Raw genomic sequence first — 19,478 nt, 5'->3', positions numbered from 1 at the left:
CCCTGTGTGCACACTCACTCAGCCTCTCCTCACACCTCAGTCCCTCAGCTCTTCCCTGAGCTCCTCACAGCTTTTCTGCATCTTTCTGGTAATAATGATGTCCAGGTGAGTTCAGTGCTCGTGCTGTAGAGAGGGGGCTGTCCTGTCCCTGCTCTGCATGTGCCCATGGAGCGTGAGGGCCCTTTTGCTGCCATATGCGCCTACGCACTGGGAACTAATTGCCCACTATTTCTCCTAAGCCTCTTTCAGCCATCCCTGGTTCCCACAAGCTTCTCACAGGAGAGGTCTGTACGTGCTTGCGGGCTGACTCTCCCACATGGGACAGAAGCATGTGGGTGGGACAGCTTGCCCTCACCAGGAGAGGAGCTGGACTAACTCTAGACTCCCCGTGGGAGGGGCCCTGCTCCTAGACTTGAAGGAGACAATTACTTGTTTGACTGCATGTCGACAGTCCCACTGCTGATGATGTCCAGGAGTAGCACCGCCCACTCTGTTGTCTGCTGTGTGCTGCGCTGCACTGTGTCAAACATCCCCCCGACCTGGCAGGGAACAAAAGTCAATCAGAGCCCAGGCACTGTCCTGCCACACAGCGAACCCCAGAACCCAAAAGGCAGAGTGGAGGCTAAGCCAGGACACCTCTTATGGGCAGGTGAGGGGGGACAAGCTCCAGACATCCCAGCTAAGGGGGTGCCCTGCTGTAGGCCCTGGAGCAGCTTAGGCCCTGGAGTGGCTCTCCCTGCCAGCTTGGCAGCAAATTGAAAAGGGAAGCAATGCTGTGACCAATCTGCAATAAGCATTTCTTAAAGAGTTCAAGGTGTATGTTCTGGCACAGAGGTGTCTCCTGTCCGGACAAGACAGCCAGGTCTCCCTATCCATCCCGTTCCCCGCATGGCTTCATACCCAGAAGAGCCAGGGAAATCTTCATCATGCCCTGCACACCCCTAGAAGGGAGGGCTCTCTGTTTATCCCCCTTTTCTCCTGCTGCTCACCAGATTCAGTCGCAGTTTCAAGGCCTCATGCATCAGCTGTTTGGCTTTGCAGTCGTCCTGGTACTGATCTTCCCGCCAGTTTGTAACAATCTAGGAGATTTAGAAGAAAGGTGAGGACTTCACATGCTGGACCCTGCACTGCAGGGGGAGCAGTGAGTACTCCCCACTCCTCACAGTCTGGGATAGGGGGAAAGTAGAGAAGATGGGAATGAGGGAGATGCCTTCCCCATGGAGGATGCCACCCTGTGAGGGTAGGTCCAATTGGATGGTCTGTTGTTCCCAAGCTCTTTTGGGGGCTGGGAAGGGGCCTACCTGCTGGACCTGGCTGTAGAGTGAGGTAAGGAGGCCTTCTCGCTGTTCATCCTGTCCTTTTAAACATGTCAGCACCAGTGACAAGAAGGGCTGCTGGCTCAGGAGGGACATGCTGGAAAGAAGAAGAGGAAGTGAGCTAGACAATACCAAATGCTAGGTTTGGCTGCCCAGGGCTTCCTGACCTCTCCCCGGAGCCCACCTCTTCTGTTTCTGGCGATCTCGCTCTTTGCGGGAAGATGACCCCAGGTGCTGTCCTTTCTCCAGCTCTTCTCCAGCAGCTTTAAGTACATGGCCCTGCACCGATGTTGGCAGCTTGGCGATAAGTGGGGCCACCAGCCACACTCCTGACCTCTCCAAGGAACTGCGACACAGGGCAGACAAAAAAGCTGAGTGAGCCAACCCATAGTCCAGAGTCCCTCTGCAAAGGATCCCACTGTCCCAGGGAGAGAGAAGCTGGGGCAGCACCTACCTTAGGATTGGTTTGGCTTTGTTGCTGGCAGATGCAGTGCTCGCAGGCACGGTGCTGATGCTGTTGACTCCAGTTCCAGTGGAGTTAGCGGAGCTGGTCTCTGCCGACTGCTGAAACACCTCAATCGTGGCCTTGGCAATGTTTTCTAACAAGGAATTCATCTCCTAGAGAGAGTGGAAGTGGCGAGTGGAGTGCAGCGCCCCCCTGCAACACCATTCCTCTTTCTAGAGCACTTGGGGCACTGGCTGACCACAGCAACAGAGCCTGTTCGCCTGAGCACAGCTCGGCGCAATCCTAGCAAGTGAAACTCCCTCATGCCTGCTAGCCTTGGGCGACTCATCCATTCTTAGTGAGCCGTTCCCGAAGCATCCTCCCCCATTTATGTTCCCCACATTCACGCTCCCTGCCAGGGGTCCTTCCCCCACTTGGAAACACAGAGAGATCCCCACCAACATGCAGGGCAGCTCTCTAAGCTCAGCACACAACTCACATTATTTGCTGTCTGCTTAATCATGAGCTGCAGCTCCAGCGAGGACTGCCTCATTGTCCATTGGTCCAAGTTCTGTAACACACAGACACACTGCAAATTAGCCTCCCCCCCAACCACTTCCTCAGTCCATACAGCCCCTCCTCCAGTGATGAATCTTCCCCCTGGCCTCAAGAAGGTGAACGTGTTTTAGAGACTAACGTTATGAATGCTTATGTCCAGCAATGGAGGTTAATGAAAATAATATGTCAGGGTCTCTTCTCCCCCATTATCCCACCATGGAGCCAAGCAGGACCCACCCCCCCAATACCTGTAGGATGCGTTTAATCCTCTGTCGCTGCGGATTCTCTCCCTCCTCATTGTCCAGCAGTCGGTGTGGGTAACAGATCAGCTGCATCAGCCTCTGGGCCTGGGTGCTGCTCAGAACGGGATCCTGCAAATCATTGCTGTCTTCACAGAGGGACTTCAGACATCGTTCACCCACCCACTCCTGCAAGGTGAGCACAGGACGAGCAGGGTCAGTGCATGGCCTGCACTGTGTTTAGGTGAGCATGCCAAGACAGCACCCACAGCTTGCTCCTCACATTTGAGGGGAGGATCTGGGAGTAAATTCAATCCACATGGACCTCCCTAGCAACTAGTAGGGCCCAAAGTCCCTTCTCCTCACTAATTATGCTGATACTGCCCCTTTACTTGTCCAATGCAGTGATTGTAGAAGGTGAAAGACTGGCCCTGGCAGGTCAGCAGCAGAGGAGCACAGCTGTAGCTGTTTGTTTATTGACCTATTGGCCAGACTTAACTCCAGACGGTCACCGGCATGTCAAGGCTTCACCAAAGCCATTAGACATTCCAAATGTTCCATTAGTAATTCATACATTTTAAGACCAGAAAGAACCATTGTGATCATCCAGCCTGAGCCCCTGCATAACATGGGCCACAGGGCTTCCCTGAATTAACTCCTGCCTTCAAGCCCAACATCTGGGGTTGACCTAAATCATATCTTAGAAAAACTTCCAATCTTGATTTTAAAATGGTCAGTGATGGAGAATCCGCCATGACACTTGGTAAACTGGTCCAGTGGTCAGTTACTCTCACTGTTAAAAATCTGCACCTTGTTTACAGTCTAAATTTGTCTAGCTTCAGTTTTCACTATTGGATCTTGTTAGATCATGGCCTATCAGATTGAAGAGCCTTCTTATTAAATTGTTGTTCCTAAGGTAGGCACTTACAGACTGTGATCAAGTCACCTCTTAACCTTCGTTTTGATAACCTAAAATAGATTGAAAGACTCCAGGCGTCTTTACCATCGTCTGAAGTTCCTCTCCTCCAATCCTACCCAAAACCCTCTCCAATCTGGCTTCTGCCCCTTTCATTTCTCTGAAACTGCTCTCGCCCAAGTCCCTAATGATCTCTTCCCTGGCTTCCATGACTTTGCCCTCTTCTGGTTCTCTAATCACTCCTTCCCACCTTGGTCCCTCTCTACTCTCCCTCTGCACCTTATGTCTTGGCAATTTCATCTAGAAACACAAATTCAACTACAGTCTCTGTGCTGATGACTCAAAGACTTATCTCCTGCTCTCCAAACTACAATCACCACCTGTTTCTGACATCCCCTCGTGGATGTCCTGTCATCAGCTCCAACTCAATATGGCTAAAACTGAGCTCTTAAATCTTCCCTCCAAACCCTCCCCACTACCTCTTTTCTCCATCACTCTGGACATCACCCTCCTGTCTGTCATTCAGGCCTGTAACCTGGACATGGTCTTTGACTCCGGCTTCTCTCTTGGTTCTCATATCCAGGCTGTGTTTGAAGCTTACTGATTCATTCTACAAAACATCTCTAAAATACAGCTTTTCCTCTCCACCATCCAGCTAAAACTCTCATCATGTCATGCCTCGATCACTGCAACATCCTTCCCTCTGGCTTTGACAAACACCATCCTGCCTCGCTCAAATCCATTCAAAATGCAGCTGCAAAGATAATTTTCCTAACCTTTCGCTTTGACCGTGTCACCCCTTTCTCTCCATCGGCTCCCCCTTCTCTAGCGCATCAAACACAAGCTACTTCACTTTAAAGGACCTTTGAGGTCCACCCCCACTTTACCTATCATCTCTCATTCATTATCAGGATGTTGACTCCCACCTCCAATCAGGTCATGATGCCACACTCCACTGTCCACTTGTTACATTTTCAAACAAGCACCTTCATGCTTTCTCCCATGCTTAGGTGGTCATCTGCAAAGCTGTCTCATTATCCTCCTTCCTTCCTTCCAAACCCTCCCACTCTCCTTCTCCTAACTTGATAGCAGTTAGGCCGCGGGTGTGCTGAGATCACTGTTTATCACACTGACCAATCCTGTCTCATTATTTCCTCCCCGGTCTGTCTGTATCCACCTGTCTCTTGTCTTATATTTCCTAGGTCACTTAGGAACTTTTGAAAATTTTCTCTTATCCTTCTCTTTGATCTCAGTTGGAACTGGATTGGGGCCCTCTTCTTAGGCAAAATTAAATTAGTTCTAGGTTTTATATCATGCTAGCAGCAAATGTCTCCTGCAACCAAGTGTAAGCTCTTCGGGACAAAGACTAATTTTTTGTTCTATGTTTGTACAGGGCCTAGCACAATGGGCTCCTAGGTACCACAATGGGCTCCTAGGTACCACATTAATACAAATAATAAATACAGTATACTTCCAATTATCCAAACAGCATGGAGGACACGGATTTTATTTGGATAATTGGGAATTTGGATAATTGAGAGGGCAGGAGCCATTCAGTAGTGAAGTGGCCTTCCCCACAGCCAGGGGTACCTCCCCCCACAGTCCTGGCCAGGGGTCTCTGCTCTATAATCTGAAGCTCTGCATTATCCAAATCCTTTCCTTGTCCCCCAGCATGAGATACATGAGGGATAAGGCAGGGATTTGAACAACATGGAGGTTCAGATAATAGGGTTTTGGATAAACGAGTATACGGTAATAATAAACAAATAATAAATAAGACATGTCTTCCAATCTTGTAATTATTCTTGTGGCTCTTCTCTAAATCCTTTCCACATTTTCAACATCCTTCTTGAATTGGGGACACTGGAACTGGAACAATATTCCAGGACCAGTCACACAACGGTCACAAATACAGCAATATAACCTCTCTACTACCTGACATTATCCTGTTTATCCATCCAAGGATCACATTAGACCTTTTGGCCACTGCACTGCATTGGGAGCTCATGTTCATGCAAACTCACATTTAACCAATTATCCACTATGACAACCAGTCTTTTTCAGAATCAGTCCTTCACATGAAAGAATCACCCATCCACATATGGCCTCCTTCGCTGATCCTAGGTATACGACCTCATATTTGCCATACCGATATGGATGTTTGCTGGATCCCAGCTTATCAAGTGATACAGGTCACCCTGTACCAGTGACCTATCCTCTTCATTATTTACCACTCCCCCAATCTTAGTCTCATCTGTCAACTTCATCAGTGATGATTTTATGTTTTTTTCCAGGTCATTGATAAAAAATGTTAAGTAGCATAGAGCCAAAAAATTATTCCTACAGGTCCCACTAGAAACAATCTTACTTGATGATGATTCCCTATTTACAATTACATTTTTAGAGCAGTCAGTTAGCCAGTTTTTAATACATTTAACATATGTCATGTTGGTTTTGTATCAGTCTAGTTTCTTAATCAAAATGATATCTGATACCACGTCAATTGCCTTACAGAAGTCTAAGTATATTACAGCAACACTATTATCTTTATCAATCAAACTTGTCTCATAAAAACAGATATCAAGTTAGTCTGATAGAATCTATTTTCCATAAACCCAAGTAGTTTGGCATTAGTTTTATTCCCCTGTTTTAATTCTTTACTAATCAAGTCCTGTATCAATCATTCAGTTATTCTGCCCAGGACTGATATCAGGCTCACAGACCTATAATTACCTGGGTTGTCACATTTATCCTTTTTAAATACTGCCACAACATTAGCTTTCTTCCAATCCTTTGGAACTTCCCCAGTGTTCCATGATTTACTGAAAATCCAACATTAATGGTCCAGAGAGCTCCTCAGCCAGCTCTTTTTAAATTCTTGGATTAAAGTTCTCTGGACCTGCTGATATAAAAACATCTAACCTTAGTAACTGCTATTTAACATCCTCCTTAGTTACTGTCGGAATTGAAAGTATTTCACCTTCAGCACTATGATATGACACCATCATCATCATCATCATCTGGATTTTTTCCAAATACGGAACAGAAATATTCATTGAACACTTCTGGCTCTTTTGCATTATTATTGATAATTCTACCATTTCCATCTAGTAATGGGCCAATACTATCATCCGGATTCCTTCTGTTCCTGATATACTTGAAAACAGAACAGTTACTTACCCTTCAATAACTGTGGTTTTTGACATGTGTTGTCCATGCAGATTCCACTCATGGTGCCCATGTGACCCAGCCACACAAGATCCGATTCTTTTTGAACAGCAATGTCTGTCACACTCCGAAGTGTAGGTGGTGCGAACTAGTGGTCAGAGCGGAATCAGGAGGCTAGCCAACAGACTGAGCCAGAAGCCAGAACAGGACCAAAGGGCAGAGCTAGAGTCATGGTCAGGAGACAAGCCAGCGGTCAGAGCCAGGAGATAGGAATCAGGAGTTCAGAGGTAGGCAAGGACTAGGGCTGGAGTGGAGCAGGTAAGGGCTGGTCAGGAAGTAGGTCTGGCGCAAGCTGTGGGCAGGGAATGCATTGAGTGGCCACTGAGCTCCTGTTGCTACAGGGTTTACATGGTGATCTGTTGACTCTTCTGACCAATCAGGGAGCACATTCACTTAGTGAGGGTTTATTAGGCTAAGCCAAGCTTATGGGGTTGCTAGGCAACCAAGCCTGAGGCAGCTGAGTTCCTGACAGCATCCACTATAGCAGCATCCCTGCTTTGTGTATCCTTGCAACCACAGACATTGGGGTCTTAAAGGATGGGTCAACCTCAACTGCCACCCCATTCCTTCGCCAATAAGAATTCCAAGAGAACAGGTCTCCCATTAGTGACAGTGGAGGCCAGATCATGGAGCCTGTGTGGACAACAGATCTCAAAGAACCACCCTTACTATAGGATAAGTAACTGTTCTTCGAGTTACTGTACACACAGATTCCACTCTTGGTGATTAAGAAGCAGTGATCTTTAACCTGAAGGTGGGAAGAGGAGTCCTACTTAAAAGGTATGGCGAGCCAGCCCTAACAAAGCTGGCATCTCATCTGGAAGCCTGAACCACGACAAAATGGAAGGTGAAAGTGTGAACGAAGCTCCAGGAAGCTGCTCTAACTATTTCAAATAATGAGACGTTACCTAGAGACACTGTGGAGGCAGTGTCAGCCCTCGTGAAATAGGCTCTAACATGACCCTGAGGATCTTGTCAGCTATCTGAAACCAAAGCCTTAACACAGTCCAAAACCCAGCTGGATAATCTGAATGGAAACCCTTTTTGGGAAAGCCACAAACAGACTGGGGGAGGCTGTGAATGCTTTGCCCTAACTCAACAGAAGGATAAGGCTCTCACCACATATAAGGTGTACACCTCTATTTTGTCTGAGCTGGAGAAAGTTTTGGGAAGAAAACAAGAGATGACCTGACTAGCTGAGGTGAAAGTCTGAAACTTGGGAGAAGCCTAAGGATGACACGGTCCATAAGATACATAGAGGGCCCACCATGAAGGCCGATATTTCATTGACTCATCTGGCTGAGCTAACTGACACCAAAAAGGCCATCTTTGTCTACAAGTAATAGAGGGGGCGAGTTGCCCTGGGATCTAAAGGGGGGTCCCATTAAGACAGTTAGAACCAAACTGAGGTTCCTTAACTGGGGGGGAGGGGGGAGAGACACGAGAAATTTCAATACTGTGGGGAGAGCAAACACGCCGTAACCCTGGACTGGCAGGAGGTTTGCAGAAATCGCTGTCTGTGCACTATAATGGAACAAACAGAAATCCCAGATTGCTTCAGGGAAGATAGCTAGCCCAGGATGGGTCAAATGGAAGTATTTAATGGTGAAAGCTGCTGCTGGGTTGCCCAGACAGAAAACCTTCTCCATATAGCTCTGTATGTTAGCCTGACAGAAGGCTTTCTGCTTTGTAACAAAATGTTCTGTACTCCAGATGGGCAGTCCCTGTCCAAGGGAGTCATCCAGCCAGCATCCAAGCAGGCAGGTGAAGCCAGGTTGGTGCAATATGAGGCTGTGGTTCTGAGACACTACATTGGAAAGAAGTGGTAAGGAAGCTGGTGGGCTGCCCAAAATATTCATCAATTCAGAGAACTGAAACTGTCTAGGTCATGCTGGAACTATCAGGCTGTTGCGACCTGAGTCCTGTTTCAGTTTTCTCAGAAATCAGGGAATTGGTGGAAAAACAAACAGACCTACCTGGGATCCACGTGAGAAGAAAGGTGTCTGTCAGCAAGCCTGGGCTCATGCTCCTTCTGGAGCGAAATACTTCCTGCTTGCTTTTCTGGCATGTTGTGAACACATGAGGAACCCCCATCTGACACAGATGTCGTGGAGGATGGAACTGCTGAGGTACTATTTGTGGTTCTCTGAAAAGTGGCTGCTGAAATGGACTGTCAGGGTGTTCTGGATACCAGGCAGGTATGGAGCTACTGGCACAATGCGGTGGGGTATGCATCATTCCCAAAGGTATGTTGTGTCTTCACAGAGTGGAGAGGATCTTGCTTCCCGCGTCTGTTGATAAAGTACACTCCAGTGGTGCTGGCTGTGAGCATTTGGTCAGTGAGGCACCAAAGGAGAGGTAGGAAGGCCTGGCATGCTCATGGTATGGCTCTAACTTACAAGATATCTGTGTGCAATCAGACCTCCCGAGGGAACCACAGCCTCTGCATCTTGAGATGGTCAAGATAAGCTCCCCAACCAAGAGGGTAGGAGTCCATTACCAGGGTCTTGGAAGCGAGAGACACAGAGAATGGAACTCCACTGTCGACTTGAAGCAGATCTGTCTGCCAGCTTACCGAGGACAGGACTTCTGACATGACCATGACCAGCTGGTCCATGCTGTGTCTGTTACTCAGATAGACTGATCTCAACCAGCCTCGTAGTGGCCAAAGGTGAAGTCCGGTCAGGCATGCTGCTTGACACAGGTGCACGCTGCCATAGGCATGTGCCCCATACACCTCACTGATCTTCTGGAGCGCAAAGCTGACTGAAGAGATCTACCGTCATTTGAAATCACTGTGGTAAGTATGCTCTTGCCAGTCTGGAATCTAACACTACGATGAACTCTTTTGCCTACGTCAGAGTGAACTTGTCCTTGTTGACTTTGAGCTCCACGGAGGCAAAGAGATGGATTGTATTAATTGGGTCAGTTACTTGCTGTGGGAATCTTCCCCGAATCAGTGAGTCATCCAGATTGAGATAAACTTGTAGTCCCAGTCTGCAAAAGTATGCACTGCGTCCAGTTTTGGGCCCCATACTACAAGAAGGATGTGGAAAAACTGGAAGGCATCCAGCAGAGGGCAACAAAAATGATTACGGGACTGGAACACATGAGTTATGAGGAGAGGCTGAGAGAATTGGGATTGTTTAGTCTGCGGAAGAGAAGAATGAGGGGGGATTTGATAGCTGCTTTCAACTACCTGAAAGGGGGTTCCAAAGAAGCTGGATCTAGACTGTTCTCAGTGGTAGCAGATGACAGAACAAGGAGTAATGGTCTCAAGTTGCAGTGCAGGAGGTTAGGTTGGATATTAGGAAAAACTTTTTCACTAGAAGGGTGGTGAAGCACTGGAATGCATTACCTAGAGAGGTGGTGGACCCTCCTTCCTTTAAGGTTTTTAAGGTCAGGCTTGACAAAGCCCTAGCTGGGATGATTTAGTCGGGGATCGGTCCTGCTTTGAGCAGGGGGTTGGACTAGACGACTTCCTGAGGTCCCTTCCAACCCTGATATTCTATGATTCTATTCTATGATCCCAGATGCCTGAAGCCAGGAAGAATGCATCATTGCAAATGCAATAGTCCTCACTGCCATATCGGAGGCATAGCGAGGAACTTATAACAAGGTTCTCGCTGTGAGTTCGCCTTTAACTCACCCTGATGTTCCCTTGACAGTTTATTAAGTAGGCTAGAGAGTCTATCCCAGAGGAGAAAAATCACACTGATGGCAAAGCTTGATAGTTGCGCACCCTCATTTGGAGGCTTGCGGAAGAATAGACCTTATAGTCAAATAGATCTAGGTTTTTGGGATCCTCCCTCAGAATGGTGTTTTCTAGGGGCTCCCTACTTTTTGGGCCTTTCCTGAGCTATCTGTACCAGTAAGAAGCCTGGGGTCGGGTGCTGAGAAAAATCTTTGGATGTTCATTAATCCACATCACAATTCTGTCTGGTGTCGCCATGCAAAGTATAAATCAGTCATTTGTGCTGCTTTTCCTGGGTGTTTTCTGGTGATATATCAAGAGTCTTGTGATCCTATTAAAGATATCCTGGAATACTTTGAATTCATCCTGACAGGCTGAAGGAGATGATTGACCTTCTCATTCAGAAGAACAGGAGGAAATTCCTTGAGGATCAGGGAGCTCTAGATCCGAGACACTCTGGTCATCCCCAATATCTAATTCTTCATCTCCTAGCAACTAAAGATAAGAAAGTTGTAGGGCTGCAGAGAGCTGAATTTGTCTACTCAGTGAGGGAGATCTTGGTGGAGTCACGGTAGAGGAAAGCTTCCTGGAATAAGGGGTCATGCCCCAAGAAGACCAGTATGTCTAGGGCTGGTAGGCATACTGGGGTAGAGGGCACATGGGTGAATACCCAAGATGAAGGTTCCTTGAGAAACCCTGCCCTCTTTGTCAGTGCTCTAGTGAAATCCTCTCTGGATTTTTTGCTGGACTCCTATTGAGCCACCCACAGTGGAGAGTGAGAATAGGATGAAAAGGAGCTTTTGCTGTGCTCTGGAGAAGACGATGCGACGTAGACTACTTCCAGAGAAGGAGCAGACATGTCCAGGATGCCAGTTCTGTGTGGTATCAGATCAGGTGGAGGCATAGGGACTGACTGCTTGGAGATGACATCTCTTAAGCATTGCAGTAGAGGAGACTCCGGTACTGGACCTGTGGACAGGCTGGCCAGTATGATGCAAGGCTTCTGTGTCAGGATGCTCGTCTGTGCCAAGAAGGTCGAAGCAGGCATGTAGGATTTTGGCGCTGAGGATGGTGCCGGAGCACATAGTGTCAGCATAATACCAGGGGGAACACAGTCTGTGTGGGTTAAAGGAGTCATCAGTGCAGATTTGCTCTTCAGTGCCAGGGCATTGGGAGGGACACTGAGTTGTGGATCCTAATAGATGACATCTGAGGAGAAGTCTCTTGCTGGGGCTGGTGAGGGCAATCTGTGCATGACGTCTCTACTGGAACAGTGCTCCTTGCTCCCTCTCTCTGAGGGAGCAGAGCTAGAGAGAAGTGCGGTCTACGGCAGGAAGCAGTGAGAGAGATGGAAGTGGAGCCGCAGCTGGCCAGTGTCAAGGCAGGATGAGATTGACCTGTTCTGGACTTCTCCAAAGCAGAAATAAGTCTCAGGCTGCTTGAAATAACCATTGGAAACGAATTTAGCCTCACCTCTCTGTTCCTGACAATCCTCTTGGAGAACAAGCACCATAAGGAGCAGTGCTGTGTTACGTGTCCCTCCTGGGCAAATAAGTCATCAGGAATGCCCATCATTTATGGGTATGGCAGAGTCACACAATGGGCACTTCTTGAAGCCTGTGACTTGGGTCTGCCATGATGGAGGCATACCCCTCCTGTGCATGGGGGGAGGGACAAGGAGGGGTGAAGCCAAACTAGTCACAAGTTTCCGCTTAAAAGTTATGATTTTTCTTTTCTTTTCTTTTTTTAAGCCAGTGGGCAATTTAACCTAAAGACTAACTAGATCTAACACTACAACAGGAAAATTAAATGAAAGCTATGTCACTTGGGGGATGCAAACACTGCAGGTCTTCCATCTTGCAGTCGTGGGCAGTAATAAGGAACTGAGGGGCAGCTGAGACCATCCTACCCCCTATACACTTAACTATAGTGGTCACAAGGGTATACAGAGCATGGACATGGCCACAATAGATGCAGCTATTCATAAAGAGTCCAACCTCACATGCCTGGGGCACATGGACACCAAACGTGGAATCTGTGTGAACAATCACTCAAATAACTCCTTATTATCCTTCATACTGCTGGCCATAGGATTTCTAATTGTGCCCTTTTATATATCTATATAGATATAGATATCTATCTATAGAGATATCAGCGGGGTAGTCATGTTAGTCTGGATCAAAGAGTCCTGTGGCACCTTATAGACTAACAGAGGTATTGGAGCATAAGCTTTCGTGGGTGAATACCCACTTTGTTGGATGCATGGAAATTTCCACCACATGCATCCCATGAAGTGGGTATTCACTCACGAAAGTTTATGCTCCAATACGTCTGCTAGTCTATTAGGTGCCACAGGACTCTTTGCCGCTTTTATCTAGAGAGAGAGAGAGAGAGAGAGAGAGAGAGAGAGAGAGAGAGAGAGAGAGAGAGCGCGCTGCTTTCACTTCCCCTGTAGGCCATGTTATTTTTTAACCAGTGAGGCCTTCTTTCTCGATTGTGGCTTTTCTTAATCAGCTTTCAATTCTCATGCACATTCTTCTGTTTAAATCCCTTCTCTCAACTGATTTGACTCACAATTGTTCTCAGCTTTGTGGAATTGGTCCTTTTAAGGTACAAAGTATATATGTTACTGATTTGGACTTTATTCTGTTTGCTTATAACAGATGTAATCAAGTCACGATCACTTGCACCAAAGCAACGACTAACTTTTAGTTTTACAATCAGTTCCTCTTTACCTGTCAAGACGAGGTCTAATATAGAATTCCCTTGTGCTGATTGCAACATTTCTTGAGTTAGGAAATGGTCATCTATAAATTTTAGAAATTCCAAGGATGTTTTAGTACTGTCAGCATGAGACATCCAGTGTGTGCCACTCAGACTCTAATCCCCCATGGTCATGCAGTTTTTTCCTCCTCTGTATTATAGACAGGGGCTTAAGAAGCTGGTCATCCCATTCTTTCCCCCGGAAGAAGGATGGTCTGTAGCAGACACAGATTAGTACCCCATCTTGTGCTGTATCTGTTCAGACATTGATCCAGAAACATTCAGGATCATTTCAAGTTGCCATTTTTGACATAGAGCGCCACTCTCCCTCCCCTTCTGTCCACTCGATCCTAAATAGGTTATAATCATTGATTTTACCATTCCATCATGCAAGCCATCCCACCAGGTTTCAGTAATACCAACCAGGTTGAATTTATGCTCCTAAATGAGCAATTGCAACTCTTCTTGTTTATTACCCAGGCTCCTAGCACTCGTGTACATACAGCCAATTAACACATGACAGCATTGCAAGGCATGGAGCTGGCACAGTACAAACTGAACAGAAAGCAGGCTTCAAACGGAGACATTTTTTCTTCCCTGTTCAGAGAAGTGATTTACATCTGTTCCCAGTGACACCACTACTCAGTCTCTCTCTAGTTTTCGGGAAATCCAATAGCCACTCAAGATTGCAGTTGAGTTTCTCCTACAAGTCAGATGCCAGTCCCCCCATCTAATACAAAACAGCACTGGCCTTAAAGTGAGCAAGTTCGGTTTGGGAGCAGGTAAGAAGTTTTCTACCAGACTGGACGTGAACTAGACAAGGAATTGCTGATTTATGACACCCATACAGCAGAGGGGTTCACAAATTAGAGAGTCTGCCATGGTAAAGCAAAACAATGGAAGGGAAAGTGATCAAAACTAGTTTCAAGGACTCCCTCAGCTGACAGCATGTACTCAGTATTGAAATCCAATTGCTTAAAGTCAAATTTCAGAAGTTATTCACATGGAGTAGCCTCACTGGTATCATTATGGCATGTGAGCTCTGTGAAACTTAGACCAGGCCAAGATATGGCTGCTGCAGATCTAAGATTCCATGTAACGCAATGGCAACTCTAGTCCTTTTCCTTGTACAGCCCTTCGTGATGTACATGATCCAGAGAGAAAAAATGGTTACCTACTTTTTGTAATTGTTACTCTTCAAGATGTGTTGCTCATGTCCATTCCGTTCTAGGCGTGTGCGCGCCCAGGTGCACAGTTGTTGGAGGGGTTTTTGCCTTAGGGCCAACTGTGGCGTTCTCTGGTGTGGTAAATCAGGTGCCGCCTGCCCTACGCCCTCTCAGTTCCTTCTTGCCGGCAGCTCCGACAGAGGGGCAGGAGGGCGGGAAATGGAATGGACGTGAGCAATACAGCTCCAAGAACAACAGTCATGAAAAGGTAGATAACCGTTTTTTCTTCTTCAAGTGCTTGCTCATGTCAATTCCATTCTTGGTGGCTCACAAGCAGTATCTATGGAGATGGGCTCAGAGTTCACCGCTTTGTGGCTTGCAGTTCTACTCTATCAAAGCCAGCATCGTCCCAGGCCTGCTGGGTAAGCACATAGTGGGACATGAAGGTATGGAACGACGACCAGGTGGCTGCCCCACAGATGTCCAGAATAGGCACTTCGGCCAAAAAGGCTGCCAAAGAGGCCTGCGCGCTGGTCGAGTGGGCGGTGACGATCACCAGGGGCAGCACCTTCACTTGATCATGGCAAAAGCAAATGCAGGCTGTGATCCCGGAAGAAATTCTTTGAACGGAAACAGGATGAACTTTCACTCTGTTGGCCACGGCAATGAATAATTGTGTTGACTTACAGAACAGCTTGGTCCTGTCAATATAGAAAGCCAGAGCTCGTCTGACGTCCAAGGCATGCAGCCCGCACTCCTCCTCTGACTTACGCAGCTTCGGAAAGAAGACGGGTAAGTAAATATTTGGGCTTGAACGAAACTGGGAGACCACCTTGGGAAGGAAAGCCTGGACCTTGTCCTTGTAGGAGACCGTGTAAGGCAGTTCCGAGGTAAGCGCCCAAATCTCAGATACCCAGCAGGCCGACGTCACAATGACCAGGAACGCAACCTTCCAGGAGAGGAGAAGGAGACAGCAGGAAGCCAGAAGCTTGAAGGGGTGACCCGTGAGCCGCGACAGCACCAGATTTAAGTTCCAAAGGTTAGGGAACAGGATCCCTAATGTGCGAGTAGAGGCACTCCAGGCCCTTAAGGAATCTGGCCGTGATATCCTGAGAGAAAACCGACCTGTCTTCGAGCAGTGGGTGGAAGGCCAAGATGGCTGCTCTATGGACTTTGACTGATGAAAGGAACAAGCTCTGGAGCTTGAGATGCAAGAGGTAGTCTAGTATGAGCTGCAACGGGGCTCACTTGGCACAGATGCCCTTATCCACCATCCAGCAGGTGAATAGCTTCCATTTGGACAGGTAGCTAGCCGTGGTGGAGGGCTTTCTACTGCCCAACAAGACTCGCTGGACCTCAGATGAGCACTGCCGCTCTTGAGCGTTCAGGCACACAGCAGCCAAGCCATCAGATGTAGCGCCGCCAGGTTCAGGTGCAGGAGAGTGCCGTGGTTCTGGGGCAACAGGTCTGCCCTGAGCAGCATCCGGAACAGGGTTGCAACTGAGAGGTCCAGGAGAGTGCTGAACCAGTGTTAGTGCGGCCATGCCGGCACTATGAGGATGCTCTTTGCCCTGTCCTGCTTGATCTTCATAAGGACTCTGGGCAGCAATGGCACTGGAGGGAAGGCGTACATCAGGGCCCCCGACCATGAGAGCAGGAAGGCATCCAACAGAGATCCTATGTCCATGCCCTGGAACGAGCAGAAGACGTGGCATTTTCTGTTCTGCCTGGATGTGAATAGGTCCACCTGGGGAGCTCCCCACCAGTGGAAGATCATAGAATATCAGGGTTGAAAGGGACCTCAGGAGGGCATCTAGTCCAACCCTCTGCTCAAAGCAGGACCAATCCCCAACTAAATCATCCCAGCCAGGGCTTTGTCAAGCCTGACCTTAAAAACCTCTAAGGAAGGAGATTCCACCACCTCCCTAGGATAGAACTGACCACCTCCGGGTGAAGGGACCATTCGTGGCAAGATGAGAATGTCCTGTTGAGGAGAGTTGCCCAAGCATTCCTGGCCCCTGGGCGAAGAGCGGCCATGACATGGATGTCATGCTGCAGAGCTGCAGTGCTTCCTGACAGAAGGCAGACGATCTGTCACCCCCCTGCTTGTTAATATAGAAGACCGTGACCGTGTTGCCCATTAGGACCTGAACCGCCCTGCCTTGTATGTGAGGTGGAAAGGCTTGGCAGGCTAGGCGAACAGCCCTGAGCTCCCTGACATTGATGTGCAGAGACCAATCATGAGTGGACCAACAGCCTTGAGTACTGAGACCGCCCAGGTCAGCTCCTAACCCAGGTCCAAAGCATTGGAGACAAGAGTCACCAATGAGACTGGGGCCGCAAAGGGAACTCCTTCCAGCACCAATGCGGGATCTTGCCGCCAGGTAAGTGGAGACAGTATGCTATCCAGAATCCTGATCACCCAGTCCATACTGCACTGGTTAGGGATATAGACCGACGCCAGCCATGCCTGTAGGGGGCCTGAGGTGGAGTGGCATGTGCCAAACCACATAAGTGCATGCTGCCATGTGACCCAACAATCTCAGGCATGTGCGAGCAGTGGTGAGTGGCTGGGCACACAGAAACGAGATGAGGTGCACCATGGCTTGGAACCAAGTTTTGGGGAGGAAGGCTCTGGCTCGAGTGGAGTTGAGTATCGCCCCAATGAATTCTATACCTTGCACTGGGGTGAGGGTTGACTTTTTGTCATTTATTAATAGGTCCAGATCATGGCAGGTGGAACAGACAAGGTCGAGATGCCTCCACACCTGATCCGAGGACTGGCCCCTTATCAACCAGTCGAAGTACGGGTAGATTTGGACCTACTGACGTTGCAGGTAAGCGGCCACTGGCACTATACACTTGGTGAACACTCTCAGAGCAGACAAGAGACTAAAGGGCATCACTGTGAACTGGAAATGGTGCTGGCCCAACGTGAAACGGAGGAAACGCCGGTGCCCCGGGAATATGGAAATATGGAAATACCTGTCCTTTAAATCAAGGGCAGCATACCAGTCTCCCAGATCCAGGGAGGGGATGATGGAGGCCAGGGAGACCATCTGAAACTTTAACTTTTTGAGAGACTTGTTGAGGAAGTTAGCTCTGACAATAGCCCTGTTCCCTCAAAAGGGAGGTTCTGGAGGGTGGATTGCATCTCCTGGGACAGCCTGGAGATCTGTAACCAGGAGCTACACCTCATGGCTATTGCAGAGGTGAAACCGAGTCCATGGCATCCCAGGCCATCTGGAGAACACCTCTGTCTATCGCCTTGCCCTCTTCCACCAGAATGGAGAACTCCTACGCCTGATCCTGTGGGAGGCTCTCTTTGAACTTGTCAATGGAGTCCCACAGGTTGAAACTGTATCTGCCAAGTAGGGCCTGATGATTAGAGACCCTGAATTGGAGGCTTGCTGTTGAATAAATCTTTCTGCCAAATAAGTCCAGCCTCTTGGCATCCTTATTTTGGGGGTGCCACTCGCCTGGCCCTGCCAGGCCCTTTCACTGACAAAGGACACAACCAGGGACCCTGCAGGAGGGTGCGTGTATAGATATTCAAACCCCTTTGTGGGGACATAGTACTTCTTTTCCGCCTTTTTGGATGTGGGCGGAACGGCAGATGGGGTCTGCCACACTGACTTGTCGACCTTTAGGACCCCAGGGTGAACAGGCAATGCGACCTGGGCAATGCGTCTGAGCCAGTGTCTTGGCAGGATCCACCATGTGGCCAGGTGTCTGTGGTGCCGGTCGGCCTAACTGTTCTTCAGCCGCCTGAGATGCAGATGGCCCTGCGATGGGCCGGGACCTCTTACTGCTCCCCGGAGTCAGAGGCAGGTCCACAGCGATACCCCCTAGAGCCTGTGTTGCGGGCACAAGGCCTAACTCAGGTCCTTTGCCCAAAGTTCCCTTGCACGGTGCCTGCGAACCAGTCGACTCAGACTGCTTCTTCGGTACCGGCGAGGGGGGACGGTGCCAATCCCAGGGCCAGCGCTACACTGTGTGCCGATGCTGAAGTACCAGGTGTGGAATCCGAGCGTGAGGGCTCCGATGCCAGGCGCAGAGCAGCCTCCATGAGGAGGGCCCGCAATCGAACATCCCGCTCTTTCTGAGTCGGGGATGAAAGTTTTTGCAGATCCGGCCCTTGTCTTTTCGATGGGACTCCCCCAGGCACTTCAGACAACTCTCAGGATGTCACTGATGGCCATCGGCTGGCTGCACACAGAACACGGCTGGAAGCCTGGGAAGCGGGGCATGCCCCCTTGCTGGACAAAGTCCCAGCGGGGACTGTAACTACTAAACTACTACTAAAACACCTAACAGCTAACTAATCACTGACTAAATAATAAAGGAGAACACCTAAACAGCGAAGAACGCCTAATGCCCTTGCTAAGCAAGGCCAAGCGCTCCAACCAACCGTCACGGGCGGTAAGAAGGAACTGAGGGGCGCAGGGCCGGCAGTGCCTGATATACCGCCGCATGAGTGTGGCACTCCAGGGGGCGCCACAGCCGGCCCTACGGAGACCGCTAAGGCAGAAATCTCCGACCGCTGTGCACGTGGGCACACACACACCTAGATGGAACCGACATGAGCAAGCACTCGAAGAAGAAAGCAGAATTTCCCACCAATAATGAAATCAGTCAAGTAGTTTCTAAATTCATGCACATTTAAAATGTGCTGCTCATCTACTTGACTTGGGCTGAGCCTCCCCTGCTAAACCCACCTATCAAGGCCCCTGCTAGCCAGAGTATCTCCTAACATACTCACTTCTTGTGGATCTTAGAAAGTGGTGAGAGCAGTGGAGAAGGGAAGGGTTCAGGAGGCTGTCAGAAGGACAGGGGAAAGAAGGGCAGCACAGGACTTGGGCACTGCCTGGATGGCGCCCAGGACCTATTAGACTTGAGAGCCAGGACAACGCTGCAAAGGGCACGTAAAAAGTGAGCGGCTCTCCCTGAAACTCAACAAAAACACAGGATGCAGGTGAGCAAGCCCAGCTGTAGAACTTGCCGAGCTTCCAGGAATGCCCCAACCTGATGTGCAAGAGCCACTTTATATCACTTCAAGTAACCCTCCTTCTCATGCTCCCTCCTCTTCGCCCCCAGCAAACACATAGGGGACTACTGACTCCATCTCACCCTGGGGGAGGGGCACTGTGGTG

At 48.9% G+C, this 19,478-nt stretch overlaps 1 protein-coding gene across 5 annotated transcripts in view; it reads right to left on the bottom strand.

The window, feature by feature from the left end:
* MED12 (mediator complex subunit 12) overlaps nt 1–19,478 on the bottom strand; it is a 78,862-nt gene that overhangs the window by 19,534 nt on the left and 39,850 nt on the right. For all 5 annotated transcript variants that reach the window (XM_077825710.1, XM_077825711.1, XM_077825709.1 and 2 more), the window contains 7 exons: nt 2,568–2,747; nt 2,261–2,332; nt 1,771–1,934; nt 1,501–1,662; nt 1,302–1,413; nt 990–1,079; nt 430–539 (listed from right to left, as the gene is read on the bottom strand). In XM_077825710.1, coding sequence (XP_077681836.1) covers nt 430–539; nt 990–1,079; nt 1,302–1,413; nt 1,501–1,662; nt 1,771–1,934; nt 2,261–2,332; nt 2,568–2,747 — 890 coding nt within the window. The remainder of the gene's footprint in view (nt 1–429; nt 540–989; nt 1,080–1,301; nt 1,414–1,500; nt 1,663–1,770; nt 1,935–2,260; nt 2,333–2,567; nt 2,748–19,478) is intronic.

The sequence above is a fragment of the Eretmochelys imbricata genome, chromosome 9 (assembly GCF_965152235.1).
Source record: "Eretmochelys imbricata isolate rEreImb1 chromosome 9, rEreImb1.hap1, whole genome shotgun sequence".
Lineage (NCBI taxonomy): Eukaryota > Metazoa > Chordata > Testudines > Cheloniidae > Eretmochelys > Eretmochelys imbricata.
Note: the sequence above shows the minus strand (reverse complement) of the source record. Positions and strands in the feature narration are given on the sequence as shown.